Raw genomic sequence first — 22,077 nt, forward strand, 5'->3', positions numbered from 1 at the left:
GTCTCCCATCTTCTTTCTGTCACCGGTTGAATATCCTGTTGAACCGTTCCGGCTCCTTTGGCTAAACTGGTGCAAGTGACGAGCTGTTTGCCCAAAAAAAAGGTCTCGAAGGACTACATCTCCAGCTTTCAATCTTTGTCGAGCTTGTTCCTAACGAAAGTGTCATTGGAGTCATTCATCGATAGGAACTATCCAAAGCTTGCTTCTTGAATTTGCCAATAGTGGCCTGTTGTCTTTGAAGGAGCTCTCCAGGTCAATAACATTTTCTCGTCTTGCCCTTGCAACCTTTGCCAGCTCAAAAAGTCAACTTTTGGTGTGCATAGTGTAAATTCCAGTCTATTCTGAGTATTCTCTGACCATAGCTGGACTTTTGAGCTTTTCATCTCTTGTATTATAACCCCTTTGTCCATTAATGCAAATTATTCACGTTTAACAAACACGTTTTTGGTGGATCAACACCTCTTTTGAATGATGTAAATGATGAAAAATGAAAAAATAACAAAAATGAAGGGAAAAGTGAGTGAGACAAGGATAATAAAAAAATGATGAAAATGAAAAATCCTACCCCACATGATATCTACCCAACATGCTTATTATTCTTACCTGGACATGATCTCTATTCCGTAAGTTGATTTTGAACAAGTCCTAACCGCATAAATTTCTAGTTCACATGCTTTGAACAGAAAATAAAGTAGGAAATAATCAAAACAGCCTAGGGTTTGAAATGAGGTTTTGGGGTGGGCTCTAATTCCTTGTAATCTCTCGGTTTAGTTCTAAAAAAGGTACTTGAGATCTTCTTGATGGTGCCCCCTTGGGCTTGCCAGACCCTTAGTCCTAAGCCCATTACAAGCTTGTGTGGACTAAGTTAAACTCGAGAGGAAACATTCCCTTATGCCCATACGGAGAATAAATTCACACGAAAGCATAAGATATATGAATCCCAAAGATTACTTGCTAGACCCATACGGAGAATAAATTCTCACGAGAGCGTCGCTTTCACCTCCATTTAAGACGGGTTTGGAGCTCGGGTATAAAGCTAGAGATAGAAACTTTTAAATCTTAAATCATTGAAAAAAATGTCAGTACAACTATTTATTTGAAAAATAATCAAAGGTAAATAATTGGAATCGAATAAATAAATTTAAATTTACTATTTTCGTATAAAAAGACAACCAAAAATTAATTTTGGCCTAACTCACTTACTTGTCCCCAGTGGAGTCGCCAAGCTGTCGCGACCGTCTTTCGGTTGAATCCAGAATTGGGCTTCGACTTGAAATGAGTGGGTTGGAGTCGCCACCGACCGTTTTAAAGCGAATTTAGGTGGGTTGGACACCATCTTACCTGATCTGCGTTTTACCATAAACGTGTCGGGTTCGGGAGTCGGTTACAGTCAAGGAAGGATTAGCACCTTTGAACCGCCCTTTCGATACCAATTAATTTGTTGGTTGTCTTTAATTGCGAAAATTAAAAATTAAAATTTAAATTTAAAGCATTCGATTCGAATTGTTTACCTTTGATCAGTTGGAATTTATCTACAAAATTAAAAATGTTAGAAAATAGATAAATAAATAAATAAAGACTAAGTAAATCAAAAGAAAAAAATAATAAAAAAAATAAAAATAAAGTAAAATGAAAAGAGAAAAAATATAAAAAAATTTAAAATAAACAAAATAAAAATAAATAAACAAAGAAAAATAAACCAAAGAAAAATAAAAGAAATAAAAAATAAAAGAAATAAAAAATAATAAAAATATTAAATAAACCAAAAAGTATATATATAAAATGAAATAAAATAAAAGGGGGAAAAAGAAATAAATAATATATATAAAAATATTAATAATTATAAAAAAAACATATATACAAAACCGGGAATAAAAGATCAAACATAAAACAAGAACCAATTTAAAATAAAATGAGGCTTTGGGATAAAATTAAAAGGCTTAAATTAGAATAACGGGGCATAATAATATCCTTACAAAGAACGAGGGACCAAACAAATAATTTTCCCTTTTACCCTAGAAAACACGCGGATCCATCCTTCGGGTCGGGTCGAAAACGGGTCGACTGAGCGGGTCGTATATAAGCCGAAAATCACCCTAAACAAGTTCATTTCCCTCTCTCTCTCAAAAATAAGGCCCTCACCCCTCTCCAAATTCTCTCAACTTCTCCCAGAACACGGTGGAAACCCGACCACCGCCCAGTAACCCTTTCGTAGCGTCGGCACCGCTCCGGCCACCGTCGTCGGTGGTCGAAAATAATAAACACCACACCAAAACAACCTCCTCATCGTCCTAAACAATAACTCGAAGCCTAAATTCTCAAAAACCCCACCGATCGGAGTAGATATGGGTTTAAAGTTTTGGTTTTACCCTTTTTTACGAGTGACCCTTGGTTTTCCGGTGACCGTCGGTTTGGTCTTGCGGTTGTGTTGCCTTTTTGTGTACTGTGGCTTACTGTTGTCTGTATTTGCTTGTGGTTTGTTTTTTGTTGCTTTGCTTCGTTATTTGACTATGGGTTTCGATGTTTGTCGTGTTGTTTGGCTTGTATGTAGGTTTGTAGTTTTTGGTACTTTGACGGTTGTTTCGTCTGTTGATGCGTAATGTTGGCACTATGTTCTCATGGGTTCTCTTGCGGGTTTTGTGTTGGTTTCGATTTGCTACCCTTGTGGCTTGTTGGCTATTCGTTCTTGGTTCCCCCATGGCAGTGCTCTCACCGGGGGCTTTTATATCCCCGGTGTGGTTGTTGTTGGCCCCGAAATGAGGGGTTATTCCAATTTCCCCGTGAATATGTGATCGGTCGTCCCGGTATGGGTCAGTCTCAGGATAACGGCCGACCGTTTCACTCATGAACCCTTTGACTCCCTGTGCGGCACCGTTGCCAATCTCATGTAAACCCTAACTCTTTGGATATTGGTTACGGGCTAGGTCAGACCCACTTCTTGGGCTGTTTGGACCCCATTTTGGACCTGAAACAAAAAATAAAAATAAGTAATAATAAAAAAATAAATAATAATAATAATAAATATAAAAAAAAGTATTTTTTTAAAACTATATAATATAAATTTTTTAAAATGTTTTTTTAAAACTATATATTATATATAAATTTTCAAAAAAATATTTTTTAAAAACTATATAATTTTCAAAAATATTTTTAAAAACTATATAATTTTCAAAAATGTTTTAAAAATTATATATTATATAATTTTTCAAAAATGTTTTTCAAAAACTATATATTATATAAGTTTTCAAAAAAAATCAAAATTATTATATAAGTTTTCAAAATAATTTTAAAAGCTATATATTATATATATTTTCTAAAATGTTTTAAAAACTATATATTATATAGTTTTCAAAAGTGTCTTAAAAACTATATATTATATACATTTTCACAATGTTTTTAAAAACTATATATTATATATGTATTTTCAAAAACCGTTTGCAAACTATAATATATATATATATATATATATATATATATATATATATATATATATATATATATATATATATATATATATATATGTATAAAATAAAATAAAATAAAATTATAGACGAAAATGAGTGTCTACAACTTGTACTTTTATTTTTTATTAATTAGGCCTTGATAAATGTTTTAAATTTGAACCCTTAGAAGAAATGACAATATTCCTTTATTTCAATTAGAAAATAAAAAAATAATCGCCTTAATAAAATTTAAGGGATTATTTTCTCATCGGTTGGAAGTAGTGAAATAATGTGTGTTCGAACTCTCATTAATAGGATTGAATATTTTTGCTTGGGAATAAAAGAATCATAAATCAAATTTATATTCGAATTTTTAATTTTAAAATATTAGGGACAATGTATAATAAAATAGGTATCGATTTTGGGCATTGTCGCTTGTGGAGTGCTAATTTTTTTCCCACGGGTAATCGACTCCCGAACCCAAATTTCTGGTTATGCAAATCAATTTTGTCTTTTAAAATATTTACATTAAAATATCTTTAAAAAGACTTTTTTTGGTATTCGACCTACTTAATCCAAAGGTCGATGACGACTCTTATCTTTTTATCACATTTTTCAAATTCCAACAAATACACGACTAATCACCAATTAAAAAAATCGTTATGACATGATACTACATTGTAATTATCTAAGACTATTAAAAAAGACTTATATAACAAATAAGTACCTAGGCTTATCTAACAAATAAGTACCTAGAGTATACTATCTTTTTCATTTAAATACCTAAAGTATTTTTGGTCAAAATAAGTGCCTAAACTTATCTTTTTGGTTAAAATAGGCATCTAAAGTATTTTTTTTGTTCAAAATAGGTACCTAGAGTATTCAAATTTTTTTAATCTAAGTACCTAAATTATTCTTTAAATAATACCACATGTCAACTTTTTTAGAACATAGATGAAAATGTTTGAATAGTTTAGGTACCTATTTTGACCAAAAAGATAACTTTAAGTACTTATTTTGACTAAAAAATACTTTATGTACTTAAATGAAAAAGAGGATATACTTTAACTACTTATTTGTGATATAAACCATTAAAAATGACCTAATGAATATTTGATAATGGAACAACGAGCTTTATTACTGGAAATTGTTGAAAGAGAAAAGGAAACGTACAACTATGGTTTGTCAAAAAAGCAAAGGCATAGCCAATATACATACATATCGCTTTGTTACGTTTACATCCTATACGGATTACGGAGATATCCTATACGTGGGGTCTAATTTCAGTAGTTTTTTTTAGGGTCTGCAAAGCATGAAGAGCAAAAACAAAAAAACTAATCATCATCATCGTATTTGTGGAGCTCTTGGTCCTCAATGATTGGTTTCAATGGTTCGGAACAGATCTCCGATGGAGTTAGCATCAACCAGGCCGGAGATTCAGTCGGAGTGTTCTCTCCAGCATCGATCATCGGACGCCCTTTGATCATATCCATGTCCCCTTCCTCACTCATCATTACCATATTGCATGGTAATTTTTTAGCAAAGTATGCCTTGTTCTTTCTCAAATATTGGTCACTGCATTTCGTATATTATATATGAGCATAATTACGACCTCCGAGAAGACAAGAACGTAACTAGAAAGAAACAAAACAGACGTTTTGTTGTGTATTAAAACTCACTTGTCAAAAACAACCCAAGATGCTCCGTGGCTAATGATCCTCTCAACAACAAGCAATGGTAAAGGATAACCCATTACAATTTCCTTTTGTAACGTAACCTGTTGAATAAAACGTTAAATGTAAACCGTTAAACTAAAACCAGAGTCGGTGGAGGATCCACCCTTATATAAGAGTGTCACATACCGACCATAAAATCTAAATTTTCTTTAAATATTTATTTATTTTATTAATTGTGTTCCTCTTAAAATTTTATTTATACCTACGTCTTGTAAAAATTTTATATTATTAATATATGTGTGTCAAATTCCAAAAATATTTTTGAATTTATGACGTCAACCGAAACCAAAGGGTTAAGAGTCAATACCCCATGTCTTTTGCAAAGGTTCAGCATTGCTTGGAGCTTTAGATATTTGGCACCATTCCTCAACTCGCTTCTCTCTCCTGTTAGAGACAATTGATCTAACTCCAGCATCCATACATCTTGCCTGGTCATGGAAGACACTGTAACATTCACAACAACTTGTACACGTTATAACTAAGATCGTAAATGAAACAAGACAAATTACGATTCGACTTAATCAAAGTTAGATTAATATTCAAATTGAATAGATTTGATTTAAGTTATTAACTAGCCAAAACAAGCTACTTGATATTCAATTTACAGATACAATCTAACTTGATGTATATGCCAATGGTGGGTATTTTAAGTAGTGAAGAAAATTGCTTACAAGGGATATTCAACCAAGGCATGAAACCCAACAGGGTGACGATGTGACCGGAGGCAGTGATGTTTTCAAGCACCCACTCGAGCAGCTCGGTTGTAAACTCCTTGAGGCCATCCATAACTATGACAGCATGTTTAGGAACGTTTACGGAGCCTGGGGAAGTAAGATCATTTCCCAGTTTTGATTCTTTCTTCTTTCCCCTACTAAGCCTCGGCAGCGACTCACAATATTTATGTTTACATCTAAATCTGAAAAAGTGAGCCATGTTTTTGTTTCAATGACCCAAAGGGAAAGGGATTTATGGGAAGGCCCTTGTTTTCCATATATAGCGATTTCAGGGATAGACGGAGGGGTAGGCGGGAATAATCTCATGAAATTTCAAATTTTCTTAAATTTTAAATTTTTTTATGTATTTTTTATTGATAATTTGTTTCTATTCCTAAAATTTTATTACCTCATTTCTCTCTAAAATTTTATAAATTTGTCCCCTCTAACATTAAATTATGTGTTCGTTCCTTGTCTGCAATGAAAGAACTGATGATTTTCCCATCCATTGTCTGCAATGAAAGAATAAAAACCATTGATAGAGCCGAGGAGTTTCATTGTTTCAACATAGAACAACATTTGACAATAACAAGGTTGCCTTCTACATGATATTTTGGAGCATGGAGAAATGGATTCCAGTCTCTAGAGTTCATCAAATTCTACTGAGAACACCACAAATCAATGAAATATCCTACTGAGTTTTCAATGCAAGCATCGAATTAAAATCACTAAGAATATGATAAAAAGCCAAAAACGAGCATGACTCGTTCAAATAAGTATTTTTTTAGACTAAAAGTCTAAATGAATTCTTATTTTTAAGGTAAAATATATAAATGGTCCCCTGACTATGAAGTGTTGCTTTGTTTAGTCTCTGACTATTAAAAGTTACTAAATAGTCCTCCGGTTATAGAATTTTATTTTTTAGTCCTCCAACTATTAGAAGTTACAAAAGGGTCACTCAACTATTCATATGTTTCAAACCCATCCTTTTTCGTTAAAAAATTGATGGTTGTATGAAGTGGACATTAACATGATGACTAAGAAATGATAAAATCATATTTTAATAATGTCTAATGGTTTAACACGCCATGTCAGCATTTTGTTATTGCACTAACGACTGTTAACGGCGAGTGACCGATTTATTATAAATCGATAATGTTAGTGACCAATTTGTTACTTTTAAAACTTCAATGAGGAAAAACATTTACTCAAATATTAATGATCATTTGTGTGGTTTACCCTTAATTACATTGATTATTATTGTTAAAAGTTCATAGTAAGTATAGTGATTGTACAATAAAATAAACACCAGTATTTTAGTGAAAAATCTTTAGGAAAAATTATGGGTAGAATCAAAAACAATTTCACCAATTTTCTAGCTCTAATCTCTTACATCGATTTATAAAGATAATTACTTCATAATAAATAAAACTTATTTAATAGGGGTTTATTAGAATTTCTAATTTTAATTAACATTAAAAGTATATATGTTTTTTCAAACTTTCAATTAGGTTTTATACTATCTTCAATTTTCTCTTAATTTAAATTTTGACTAATGTAAGTTAAATCAAATTCAGTCCAAGGTGGCGTTTGGTTCGTTGGAATGTTTCTGAGGGAATTAGAATCTGTGAAGGAATTGGAATCTAAAGGAATTGGAATCTGAATCTGAAATATGTTTGGTTGGAAGGAAATTGAATTGGAATCCAATTCCATATTCTGTTTGGTTAGCAGACATGTTAGATGAATTTGATTTCAGTAATGAAAATAACAGAATTGCCCTTCTTCTTTTTTTTTTTTTTGCTTAATTTTAGTTTGTTTTATAACTTACATGTATCAATATATTATAAAAATTTTAAAAATATTAAATTTTCATTTTATTGATTGATTATTCATTTCAATAAATTATAAAAATCATACTAATAAACATCATAAGTTAAAATCATCCAATTAGGGATGACCATGGGTCGGGTTTTTTGTCCACCCGACCCGACCCAAGAACAAGGGAACCTCCACCCGAGACCCGACCCAAAATAATAAAAAAATTATTTTTATTCAATAAAAAAGTGACTTAATTGAAAAAAATTATATATAGAGGGTTATTATTGTAATTATTCCTAAATATATAAGGTAAAATTATATATTTTTTCCGGTCGGGTCGGGTCGGGTATTTTTCACCCTAAACCCGAACCAAACCCGAATATCACACTTAAAAAAATCCGACTCAAACCCGAATTTTTTTTTAAAAAATCCGACCCCGATCCTGATTTTTTTTAAAAAACCCGACCCGACCCCAAAATTTTTATAAAAAATCCAATACAATCCCGAAATATTTTAAAAAAATCCGACTCGAATACCAAAAGATTGATGATGGTAGTATGGTCAAATTTCACATTTCCTCCTCCAAAGGATTTCAATTCCATCATGTTATGGATGAAATTTACTTTCCCTCCCTTGATGGAATTGGATTCCAATTCCCCCTAATTCCAAAGGATTCCAGCGAACCAAACGCCACCTAACAATCTTCACCTTCACGAGAATTTTGAACATACAAGGAGCTTGAGACAAAATCTCAAATTCGATGAAATACTTTAACTTAATAAAAAAATTATTTTTTCGTGTCAAAGAACAAATTCTCCACCTTGAAAACATATTATCCACATCTTCAATGAAACAACTTAAAAGAGTATTCTTCAACAACGATTGTCAATTGAATCTAAGTCATGTCAAAACTTGGATGTACGAGATAACTTACTCCTCACATCAATAATGTCACCATAAGTACCAAATTTACTCACATTTGTATCCCTAAAGTAATATTATACATAACATGATCTCGTTCACTGTTGAAAAATTCTATTCTCAGTCACCCATAATACTTTAATCTCACTAAATCTTTGTAGAGGTCTAGTTTCTTTTATCTCTATTCTTGGTAGTAGAATACTGTAAATAAACCATTCTTCCCTTAGCATTATTAAACTCTATGATGAACTAAAACTTCTTACTAGAACTAAATTTTATGCTTCTTAAATTCTGTCAACAATCAATCATCGCACTATAGAAATTGGATAAGTTCAATCCGTGGTCATTGGTCCTCAAAAAACAAAAGATCTATTAAACTTATCGAGTTGTTCCAAAGAATAAAAAACCCACAAAATCAAACTCTATTTTTGTTTAAGTATTTTATGCTTACGAAATCGAACTATTTTATGCTCCAACATTTTGTTATTCTCACGGTTGTTTTGTTTAATACAAATTTTTTTTCTTTGCTTGATTCAATCAGGACATGTTTAATAGTAACGTCATAATATAATATGAAGAAGAAAATAACAGTCTCACCTCCTATAACTGTTGAACTTTGCATAACATAAAATTTGACATTTTTTTTTGTCATTTCATCACAACAAAATAGCTCTCACAAATTTCATACTTCCACCAACCACAATCTAACAATAATGTTGTGATTCGACAATGAAATTTCATAGTTTAAGGTTGATATTATCAAGGTTGAGACAAACTATGTGAATGTTCTAATATCAATTTATTAAAAAATGACGACAAGTATAATGATCCCATATGTGGAAAATTCTTTCGGAAAAAAAATAGAAAAAAATAAGAGAGTTTTCAAATATTTTTTAACCCTATTCTCTAGAAGAGAGTTACTTGATTAAAAACATATTTAATATGGGTCTATTAAAACTAGAATTTTAACTTTTAATCAACATTGAAAGTATTTAATAGGGATCTATTAAAACTAGAATTTTAACTTTTTAATCCACATTGAAAGATATACTTCATATTTTAAGTTTTCTACTTTTTCTTAATTTAAAGATTCATTAATATAAATTACAATCAAATTTTGATCAAACCACTACCTTTTGAGAGTATTCTTCAACAACGCAGCCGCATGGTACACGAAGCTTTGCATGGACGAGCTGGCGTTAATTCCATGGTGCTGCAGCATTCTTTGGAATGTAAGCAGCCTATCACTTGGTCTCCACCACCAAAGGCGGTGGAGATTGAATAACCTTACCCACATAGAGCTGATTTGAAACAGTTACTGCTAATCTGCTATTTTCTTTATTATTAAAAAAACACTATTTAAACTTCTTACTAGAAAACTTTATACCATATAAAAGCTATTCATATTTGCTTCCTCAACAAACTTAACATCTTCCTTGCAAGAAGTAAAAAATAAACCAGTTGGTATTTTAGCCATCATTTATCCCAAAACCTAAAACTTTTTCCCCCAACATACGGAAGGGTGCAAAAAGATATGATCGACTTCATGTACGCCAGGTGTTTTTCCTTTGAGATGATCAAGCAAAAAGGCACAGAGATTGTTCATCGCTAGGACGAAGGGTGAGGCTTTTGCAAGGAGATGATCATGTTCTTTTCTTCATTTTACCTGCAGGTTGTGAAGCCAGAGGAGCCATAAATTTCATGCCTAGTCGGCCTTGCATCCTTTTGGCACATCTCCTTGCTTCGGTTCTTCTTTGATGCATCAAAGACCTGTTGATGGTTCTTTGCTTAATAATCCGCTTCTCTTTGAAATGAGAACGCAGAGCACATACTGAAAAAGTCAACTGTCTCATTGTCATGTTATCGAAGGAAAGCATATTAGGTGACTTAAAATGAACCGATTACTTTACCTGAAGCATCTGTCTGACACTTATCTGGACATTGTGATCTGAATGGCATCCAAGGGAAACTGCTATCACTTGTAGCTTTGTCAATACTGCCTCGATTGCTATTGTTTTCCCCAAGACTAGACACAGTAGATATAGATTTATCAAAGTTATCAGGACAATTACTTGACCCTGGTGGTAAAGAGGCTTCATTAATCAGACTATCATCTCTGAAATCAACAGACTTTGCTGCATGAAACTCTGGTTCACTGACAAGCGGTCCAGAAATCCCCTTGGAAGTAACACTTGGTTCATCAAGCTCAAGAGTTCCAGACTCATTGGCATTGCCATCAGTATTATTTCCTACCAGGACATTGGAGGCACATACTATGTTATCAAGGACAGACGTTGGTGAAGGATCGGAAATACCACGGTCTGCACCGGGATTTTGGACTTCTATTGAAGTTGAAAACCAAGGTATACCCTCCCTAGCATAGAACAAAATGTAAGCTTCCTGAGAAAGCACTTCTTCTTCTTCAACACAAATAACCTGAAAAAAATAATCTACAATTACTCACCATTCATTCCAGGTCCATCGAAACGCTGGTATGTAGTCACATAGAGAATTTGAAATTCCTCAAAACTATAACCTAATAATGGTGTTTAAATTCGACACATAAAAGGGGAAATTTTATAATCAATGAACTTACTACATTCAAAGTGCTTGAAGGACAAGCAAAATTTTAAAACGTTTCGGTCATAGTAATTTTATACTTGATTAATACACGTGACATTTATACTTTAAAAAATTGAAATGTAAGTTTTATCCAAAACAAATTTGTGAGCTCTTACTCTTGAATCATTGAAATTATGCCACGTATCCGGAGAGGACCGAATGTAGCAAAGATAATGCCCAGAATTAGGTCTGAATCCAGAATGCTTCACAACTGCATAGAGTTGATACTTCAGTTCCTCCTATCACGAAAGTAGCATAATCGTAAAACTTTAGCAGATTTGTACCATATAAGCAAATAAAAGCTAGTAGTACAGCTAATAAAACATCAATTTTCTATAAATGCAAGTAGTTCAGCTAATCAAACATCAGTTTTTCTCTTGCCTAAACCACCCCAAAGAATATTTAAACATTCAAGTATTACTATTGGATATGTTAAAAGATATTACAAGTGATGGTAAAATAATGCTCTACTCACATTACTCGTCTCATTGACACCAGTGTAAGGCTGCAAATCCAATCCTAATGGGAAAACAACATGTTTTTCAATCTTCTCAACATAGGCTCCTTTAGTCTTAAATCTCTTCAAGTGAAATGTTGCAACTAAAGGAGCCTGATCCAACATGAGCTGTTTTTCTATCGACACCTTGTGCTTACAATTCTCACAATTAAACTTTGCAACTGGATCATCTATCTTTTCCACCTTGGTGAAAGACTCTAAGGCACTTGGAAGGGTGTCAGCATCTTCAATCTCCAAACTCAAATCATTAAAAGGTTCATAACTGCAAGAAATGTGTCCACAATTGCAACAGCGTAGCTGAAACCATCAAAGTATAGTCAATAAAAGACAGGATTTCTGACCCTATAGGGTAAAAGAGAACACTTCTTTAGAAAGGGCTAATCAAGGTCAAGGGTCCATTTATTTCATGGAAAATAGGTTCATTTTCCAGAAAATGAAAAGGAAATCCTGTTGACCAGTAAAATGAATTACATTGACCAATCTATTTTCCGCCAATCAACTACTGGAAAATGAGTAAAATGTTTTCTGGAAAACAAATTACAGTAAAACAATCAGACACCAAATTACATTGGCCTTACTCTGCTAACTAGTCGACCACCAAAAACCTTCTTTACTAGGCAAAAATCTGTAGAAGACAAACAATCATACAGCAGCTTTAAGTCCGAGCAACAGAATTCAAGCTTATTTAACAAGCCCTGAAAGAACTCATGAGCATCTTCCTGTTGATTACTTTCGAAACTAGGTGAGATACCTGGATTTAATGTGTCAATAATCAAAATTAAGAAAGAACTCTCTTTTTCTTAAGACTTGCAAGTCACTTCTCTGTACTTCTAGTGAACCTTTCCAAAGAAAAAAAAAAAGCCTAACAAAGTAGTGTTGAATGCTCTAAAGAAAGCAATGCTGGAGCAGAACATATCAGTTTATCAACATCTAAAACAACAATTAATAACCTATCTACATTAAACAAGCTAATAATAAATAGAAAACAAAGGATACAGTTCAAATTTTCAATAATTTTGTAAGGTGAAACAACTCCTCCAGACGAACTCAACGAATGCTCAATGTGATCATGGATAGCGCGAAGTAAACTAAAGCTATTAATATCACCTGAAAAGTCCCAACAAAACTAAATGGTTAGAAATCCCAAAGGGAGAAACAATAAAAAGGTTAGAGCAAAGAATCTTACCATCACAAAGCTTCTTATGAACGTTCAAAGATCGAAGACCCAAAACAAAAGGAACAGTATGAGTAACACATTGCAAAATGGCATTGATAAAACAAGTGTTCCCCAAATTTTCCAGCCCTGCACCCTACAAAATCCAATACCCAAAATTCGAATTATCCAATTACCAGTCGTTCATACAAATAAACTCTACAAACATTAAATGAAATAACTAACCACCCCGGTTGGTTCATTTTCAATTCTAAAAGCTTCTTTAGGAGGAGCCCAGGGAGTTGGACGCCATGGCGTCCATGCAGAATGTTCATTTTCTAGGCTAATACTGCTAGGACATTCCCAAGGGTCCTCTTTCTTTTTTTGACAGTTCACGGGTTTCTTAGATTTGTAAGGGACCAAAGCTAGAAGCTGAGACGGTTCGAATTCAGTAGAGGAACACGAAGGGGCCTGATAAATAAATGAAAACACGCCGTCAGCCGATTCGGCGGCCTCGGGAAAAAAAGGAGTCGTTACAGCTTCTTCGTCGAGGAAACGACCCAACAGGGTGTCAAGATCAGTAGAATCAACCGCCATTGGAGAAACAGATGAAGACCCAGATAAAGAATCGGCCTGTGGGATCCCATCAAGACCTTCTCCAGGAAGGAGAGGTTTTGAAGGAGAGGGATCATCTGAGCTTTGGGTTTTAGTAGCATACGCTTGGGTTTCCATTGAAATATGGTAATCTAAGCTTGCTGAGGGCTTTGACGGGAGCAGATTGAGAATTTTAATGAATGTCCGAATGGAATCCCTGATCTTGTTGGAATTATTAAGATAAAACTTGAAGGAATGATTAAGAGGAGAAGAATTGAGAAAATGGGATTCCTTGTACAGCCATTTTGAAACGGGAGGGAAAACTAAGCCGCCATTTATTTGGCTTTCTCCGCCAGATTGATTACTGTAGAAGGTGCATCAAAAGTTTGACTTTTGATTTTTGGTCAAACCCCTTTTCTTTCCCTTGGACTACTCTCCTTTTAAACGTTTTAGGGTAAACTACTTATTTAGTCACCCACTTATTACTTAATTTCTATTTTGATCACTCAACTATTATCTTTTTTAAAAATCATATCTAACATTGTATTTTGATTCCATTCTAGTTATTCATTATTAAATAATGATGATGTTGAAATGACATTTTTATTATTTTTTAATCATTAATGGAAACAAATTGATCTCGTCAATCGTTGACTATTTACTCCATTTGATTTGTACGAAGTGTTGTAGTCGATAAGAGAACATCTTTTAGTCTATCGTTTTTTAGGAGAGAAGGAAATAACAAATATTGATAGTTAGAAAAAGAAAAAGAAATGTCTCTTCTTTTTACTTCTCTTGGATATAAATACTCTGACCGTAAGATAGTTGGTGTTAATCTGGAGTCATCATGCCTGCTAGTAGGCTGATGAGCTGTGTAGATACGGCTAAGCTATCAGACATCAAATCTGGTTTCAAAAGTTATATAAAAAGCAATATAGTGTGAACTTCGAATGGTAATCCATCATATGATAACTTTGGAGTTAACATGACGTCTCTAAAGAATTTTTAGAGGTTCCATTAAAAAAGTATAGTTCTCTTTAAGTTTTTGTTGGTAAAGATGTGATATTCTCTTATTTGTCCTATTTAGAAATATAACTAATCCTAAGATGAACCAACGAGGGCTTCAATAAATCTAATACCACCACCAATTTCATAAATTTTCCTCGTTGACTCGTCTTAATAATATAATCAATTTTTATGACGATTCTAATAACCTTGTTATGGTTCTAAACAAACTATTTATGTAATAACAATAAGGTAAACTCGAAATTTGTACCTACATCATTACCTGATACGAGTGATAATTATTGGTAGAAAATTTATGTTTTGATAGTTTTACTATTAGATAGAAGTAAATGATCTTCCATGACCCATTGACGCTCGTGTTAAAATTCTCACACATCTCTCACTACTAGAAACCTCGACCATAAAAAAAAAATCATTGTCTAAGTGATCAAGTTGAAGAAAGACATTCGACTGCTATAGTGCCTTATGATGAGCCATTGTTTCAAACACTTATCGATCAAGTTGAAGAGAGACAGACATTCGACTGCCATAGTGCCTTATGATGAGCCATCGTTTCAAACACTTATCGATCAATCCATGGAACCTATGACAAAATTTAATAACTAACACTATTTTCCCCCTCCTAATAAATACACCGTTATTTTCTACTACTATTTTATTATCGATTAACATATTTTCAATCATCATCTTTTAATGTTATTATCGTTTAGTAAATTCAGAAATTTTCAACTTGATGTCTAAAATTTTAATACTAACGAAGTGGATATGTAAACTTTCTCGCTGTACTCTTTGTAATGTTTTAACTTTTGATAAAATTCACATATATTTTATATATAATATTACTTAGATTAACTAGAAGAATATGCCACTCTTTATCATTGAGACTAATTATAAATTTATATTTATATCAAATTTAAGAGGGATGATGTTTATCTTCTACTATTAGTCATCTAAAGACAAATGATAAAGAAAATCAGACATCACCAACAGGGTTGATTCAAGTGGTAAGCAACTTGATATTACTTAAGCACAGTCTAAGTTCGAGCCGTTGTATATGCAGAAAATTTATGCTCGGAGACTCACCCATCAAAGCCAGTTGTGCGACGTGGGTCGGTCAGAATTAGTCAAGGCGAAGCATTAGAACCGGGAGGGCAATAAAAAAAAAGAAAATCAGACATCAACTTATTATTTTGTAATTTTTATAACATAATAGGAAAAAAAGATATTTATAAATAATTAAAAATCATTAGCGTAATTTACCCTCTAAAAAATAGGAGTAAGCAAAACTCATCTCGACTCGAAAAATCGATTTTCTTTCAATTTCGAGTTATTCGAGTCAACTCGAATTATAAATTCAGTTTTCGAGTTCTAGTCGATTTGAAATTTTGAAATTTCGTGTTACTCAAAAAACCGAAAATTTGACTAAGTATTTTTGACAGTTTTATGATTTAGTCCCCGATTTCATTATTTCTTCAATTCCTCCTTCATTTTAAGTCCATTGTTTACCAAATTTTAACCACATGCTCCTAAACCATAGTAGAATACATGTTTACTTTCAATTTCTCTTTTTGATAATACTTTTTTATTTTTCAATTTAGTCTTTCTATTTTTCATAATCTTCTTATTTCTTCAATTCATCATTTATTTTAAGTCTGTTTTTACTAAATTTGAGTCACATGCTCCTTAACCATAGTAGAATACATATGTACTTCCAATTCCTCTTTTTGATAACAATTTTTTATTTTTCAATTTAGTCATTCATTTTTTCATAATTTCCTTATTTCTTCAATTCGTCATTTATTTTAAATCATTTTTTACCAAATTTGAGCCATATGCTCCTAAATCATAATAGAATACATGTGCACATTCAATTCCTCTTTTTGATAATAATTTTTTATTTTTCCATTTAATCCTTGTATTTTTCATAATCTCCTTATTCATTCAATTTGTCATTTATTTTAAGTTTTTTTTACCAAATTTAAACCACATGCTCATATACTACAATAGAATACCTATGTAACTTCAATTGTTATTTTTTTTTACTAAAGATGCACTCTTTTTTATTTAGTCCCTTAACTTTGCATTTTACTCACTTTGGTCTTTTGACTACAATTGTTTACAAATTCTTTCTTCACATCAATTCCTTGACTCATTTATACTCTCATCAATATTTTACCCTCAAAATACTTTTTTTAAAATATAATATTATGAATATCTTTCATAATTTTATATTTTATTTAATATATTAAATAACATTATAATATGAAAGAATAATATATATATATATATATTATTGTTAGATAAAATTAGAAAATTGAAACAAATCATTGTCATAATACTATAAATAATTATAATAAAATTAGTATAGAAACTCGAATAATTTAACTCGAATTTCTTAAACTTAGATAAAAAATTTCAAATTAAATTCGAATTATAAAATACGAGTAATCAAATAATTCAAAAAATTTTAACTACTCGAACGCTCACCCCTACTAAATAACACTTTGGACCCGAAGGCTTTTTTTGTTCCCTTGTCCGAACCCAAATTATTCCAACCATTATAAACCCTAAGACCACGTACTCCATGTTTGTCCGATGGTTTATTTTCTCTCCGAAGCCGAAATCTTCTCTTCTCCTCTCGCAGTGAGCATTCAAAGGAGGTGTTTACTTACTAGGCGATCACCATGAAGGAACATGAACAATCAGTCTCAAAATCAAGAACAAAGAAGTCAAAGAAGAGGAGCAGAGAGGAGGATATCCACGAGCCAATTGAACCAGTTAAACATAGCCCTGGAACAAAACATGAGAATTTGCAAGTAAAAATCCAACTTTATCAAGAGCAGACAAACAATATTTCACCTTTACTTGCCCTGCTGCTGCTCAAGTTTGCAGGTATTCACTTGGCGTTCTTGATAAGGAAGCCTGGTCAAAATTATTCCTATTGCTACTAATAAGGTAACATTTTCTGTGAATTGAAGTAAAACAGATTATTCCTATTGTTATTGCTTCATGTTCTTGCCCTTTCTGTTTTGTTTTTATGTGATGATGATTGGAGATAGAAACTTGAATTGATTTACGAACTATTGAACTTTTAGTTATATAATGGAGGTCATTGTGGTGAGCTAGCTTGTAGCTAATTTGTTTATCAATTCTTTAATTGTTGAATGGGGAAAAGTGGTGTGGGGAAGGAAGGGAAATCTTGTTAATGTTGCTATTGAATGAGTGGTTTCTTGTGGTTTTAGTTAATATGTTGGCTTGTTCGATTTAATTGTAGATATTTAGGATGGAACCAAGAGTTAGAACCTCGGAAAATGCTAATGAAGATGCTTCAGCTTCTGCAAAGAGTGAACTTACTACCGATAAAAAGGACATGCTCGACAAGCTGGGAGAACTTACTGCACTTTATGGAACAAAGAAGGATAGAAAGAAGGTTTGTCACTTTCTTGCCTCTAAGCTCTTTCATTGGAATTGGGGTGTTGCCTGTAGTTACAGATTCATGTATTTTTTATTGGCTCTTCTGATCTTTCTCTGCTCAAGCGATAATGCAATTGACGTTTGTACTTTTGGTTAATTTATAGGGTTAAATACACATTACTATTTGAACTTCCACTTCTTTACATCTGTAGTTATAGAATAAAAATTAGAAAGTACTCAAAGTTAATTGTAACACGCAATTTAGCCTTCTCGCTAACACCTAGTCCAAGGATGGCATGCATTGAACTTACGGTTAATATCCGAATGTCATCTTAGAGCAGTAAAAGCAGGAGTCTCAGTCCATCAAGCCCTATGAAACAACAGTCAATGTTTTCTATCAGTAGGACTATACGAGAATACATTCCAGAAGTTCTCCAAATGCCTTTTAGCAAGTGGACAGTTAGAGCAGCTCTTATCGGCCATAACTCAATGTTCAAAGTCCTCCATTTTTTTATTTTTAATTTCCTTTTCTATTTCTTTAATTTCAAAAATAAAAATCAAAATTTTTTTATATTGCTTTGTGACTTTCGTTTCATATCTGATGATTTTTCTGGTTGCGTTTGTTATGTCATCCATGGAGGACCTTATTGTGATATTTTATTATACAATACCAGTATGGCAAAAATTTATTTATTTAGTACAATTAAAATGTTTATCAACTTTGTGTAACTTTTAAATCTTCTATAATGCAGAGGAAGGATTTTATTGATTTGAAGAAAGAAGCTGATCCTGCATCCCAAAAAGAACTAGAGAAGAAGATCGGAGAAGTAGCCTTTGACAAGGAAGCTTTGGCAGACACCACCGCCGGTATTGCTCGTAATATCTCCCCGCATGACGTTTCTGTGACTACGCCCCCTGAAGCTTACCCACTAGACAAGATTATTCTCTAGGGAGACTGGGATTTTCTTAAGGATATTCATAATCTTTTGCAAGTGGGGGAAGAAGTTGCTAGCAATTCTTATCCACATTTTGTTTGCAATAGAATTCGAAAATTGGAAGCCACTCAGGTAAGACTATGGGAGAAAAACTTTTATGATTTGCCAGCCTGAAAGTTTTCATTGTTCTTTTTAAGGGAATCTATACTTGTCGAAACATACACATAGGAGTTCGTTGCTCTTGATGGCTGATGGTATATTCTTCTGATGCCTTAACTGCAGGATGACACACAGAGGTGGAAACTGTCTTGCGTGTTTTCATATATTACCCATCTTTTGAAGTTCAGGGATCAGTTTTCCATGGGACAGGCTTCAGCCAAGAACCATAATATCCCGAGCATCATACGCCACAGATTTCTTAACATGTTTACAGATCCAGGCTCAAAAATACTGGCCAGTGACAAAATCGATCTTCTGATTAGTTATGTCTTGGTTCTCACTTTACATGCTGATGGATTCCGAACTGCCCCCCCCCGGATATAGCAATGGATCTAAGAATCAGTAAAGTAGATTTGAGACGTCACTTTTTGAATTTGGTTTGCAAACTTGGGCAGCAGAACAGCGTATTGTATGCTACACTTCCTGTCCCTCTAACATTTCCTTAAGAGAATTTCAGAGAATTTAGTTAAATAATGAAACAAAGCTTATTTAATAGATACTTAAATTTGTATTTAGCGAAAAAAATAAAAAAAACGTGTTGTTAGTAGGCCCGTAAACAAATCGAATACACACGAACGGATGTTTGTTCATGTTCGTTCATTTAATAAATAAACGAATACGAACATAAACGAACAAATTTTTTTTGTTCATGTTTGTTTATTAAGGAATATAGTTTTTCATGTTCGTTCATTTAAATGATAAACGAACATAAACAAATATAAACGAACACAAATGAACAAATATAAACGAATATAATAAATTAACATAAACGAACAACACAAACACAAAAAAATAAACTTATTTGAACACAACAAATGAATGTAAAAAAAGTAAACAACAAGAATAATAACTTAAAATCCTTTAATTTAACCTGCAACTTTAGAGTTAATTTGTTCAAATACGAAAAAAAACATACATAAATTATAAATAAGCTATATGAACATAATAAAGTCTTAAAGTTAATTTATTCAACAAAACAAGTTTCTTGAAATCCAAACAGCTTCAATAATCTTCGTAACATATTCAACTTGCCCTCTGTTCGAACATAAATGAATGAACATAAATGAACATAAACGAACATATAATCGAACGTTCACGAACGTAAATGAACGAACGAACCCTTTGTTCGTGTTTGTTCATTTAATTAAACGAACACAAAATCTTGTTCATGTTCGTTCATTAATAATAAAAGTTCGTTTGTTCATTTAATTAAACGAACACAAAATCTTGTTCATGTTCGTTCATTTAATAAATAAAAGAACATAAACGAACTTCCCGCCGTACGGTTCATGAACAGTTCACTGAACGTTGAGTTCATTTACAAGTATACTTGCTAGTTTGGTTTTCCCCTACACACGCTTAATGCTGGATTTCTCTTCATATCAAGCTTGTCTCTTTCAATGAACCCAAAACAAAGTAAAAGAATATGAGAACCCAAATAACCTGACAACTTTACTCGAAATTTTACTCCCTACTGTCTCTCTCAATGAGAAGTGAAAGAATCTTAGAACCCAAAGAACCCAAAACGAAGATTGAGAAAAAATGGTTACTTGCCATGTTCCTTCAATCAAATATGCAGAGCACCGCAACCAAACCAAACTCTTTTCATCATTGTTAAATGCTAGAGTCGAAAACCAGCTTGAAAGGAAGCCGCGAATCGTTCAGATTACTGTTATTAAAAGTTTGTCGTAATGTCCTTTTTTTATTAAAAGTTTTTTATGCTTTTAGAGAAATTTCATTTACCACTTATCATTTGAAATTATTTAGTTTGCTTTGGAGTGGTCATCGACCATTAAGTTAGGTAAGTCGACTACCTAAAAACGCATTTTAAAACAATCTAAAAAAATCATTTAAAAGACAAAAGTCGGTCCACATTTACCAAAAACTCAATTTATAAAGTTCGAGAGCCAGTTACGCGTGGAAAAGAAAAACTTACCATCATAACGCTCAAAATTAGTACCTAGTCGCTTATACGTTGTCGTAGAAGTAGAATTATGAATTTGAATATAAAATTAGAACATGATCCATTTGTTGGAGTTTTTTAAAAAACTCCAAATTAGTTTTTGACGACACCGTTTTTCACCCTGGTGGGGAAATATCGATACCGACTCGGGAGTTTCTATTTGAAAAGATTTTTCGAAATGTGAGGAGTCGCCACCAATCATTTAAGGTGAACATTTTATTTTTTTCAAAATACCAAGTTTTAAGGTCTGAGAAAATCCAAAAATCAGGTTCGGGAGCCAGTTACACATGAGGAAGGATTAGCACCTCCACAAGCGCCCAAAAATTGGTACCTAGTTGATTACCTTATGTTTAAAATCGAAAATTTTGAGTTCGATCTTTATTTAATTAAAATCATTATGGATGCAAAGTTGAAAATGATATCCGTTTATTGAGACTGATAACATTCGCTCCGAAGCATAAATGCGGGGATCAATTATTGTGCCTAATAACCGACATTGCCTTAATTTCATAAAATATGATGTGATTTTGAAAATGATGTCGACCTATTTCGAGAATCACGAGTAGTCACCCCTTGAGCATACTTGCGGGAGATGTATTATTAATTCCCTAATAAGTGAACATTGCCTTAGAGTTAAAAATAAAATGTAATCAAACAAATTTTTATTAATCCTAATTAAGTTAAGCTAAATTAAAGGCTTCTTCTAGCTTAAGGTGTCAAATTATGAAATTAAAGGACCTAGAGGCATAAACCTAAAGATGTAGACTATTATATTAACCCTATATGATTTTTAATAAATTATTGAATTAAATAACCGAGGTGGTCCCTTGAGCATTTACGCGAGGGCTGACTCGGATTATTCCCTAAATTAAGAGGACTGTATTGAAATCTAGCTAAAAGTGGATGCTCTATTTAACCTATTTAATTATGTCAATATTAAAGCTCTAACCGAAGTACGAGGACTAAAAAGGTCAAGATCTAAAATATTGAGTTCTAAAAGACT

The 22,077-nt window shown here is 32.6% G+C and overlaps 1 protein-coding gene and 1 pseudogene across 1 annotated transcript; one reads left to right on the forward strand and one right to left on the reverse strand.

Moving 5' to 3' along the window:
• Positions 1-5,472: 5,472 nt before the first annotated feature.
• LOC120177712 (ubiquitin carboxyl-terminal hydrolase 20-like) lies at positions 5,473-13,663 on the reverse strand. The gene is made up of 10 exons (XM_039183760.1): positions 13,170-13,663; positions 12,957-13,080; positions 12,767-12,877; positions 12,349-12,521; positions 11,729-12,067; positions 11,370-11,492; positions 10,542-11,067; positions 10,298-10,435; positions 5,865-6,000; positions 5,473-5,623 (listed from the first exon to the last, which is right to left on the reverse strand). Exons 1-10 carry the CDS (start codon positions 13,653-13,655, stop codon positions 5,473-5,475), a joined length of 2,307 nt encoding a protein of 768 aa, XP_039039691.1. The 5' UTR covers positions 13,656-13,663.
• A 3,750-nt stretch (positions 13,664-17,413) lies between these two features.
• LOC120177824 lies at positions 17,414-19,562 on the forward strand (annotated as a pseudogene).
• Positions 19,563-22,077: the final 2,515 nt, after the last annotated feature.

This window comes from Hibiscus syriacus, unplaced genomic scaffold (assembly GCF_006381635.1).
Source record: "Hibiscus syriacus cultivar Baekdansim isolate YM2019G1 unplaced genomic scaffold, ASM638163v2 tig00003454_pilon, whole genome shotgun sequence".
NCBI classification, from domain to species: domain Eukaryota; kingdom Viridiplantae; phylum Streptophyta; class Magnoliopsida; order Malvales; family Malvaceae; genus Hibiscus; species Hibiscus syriacus.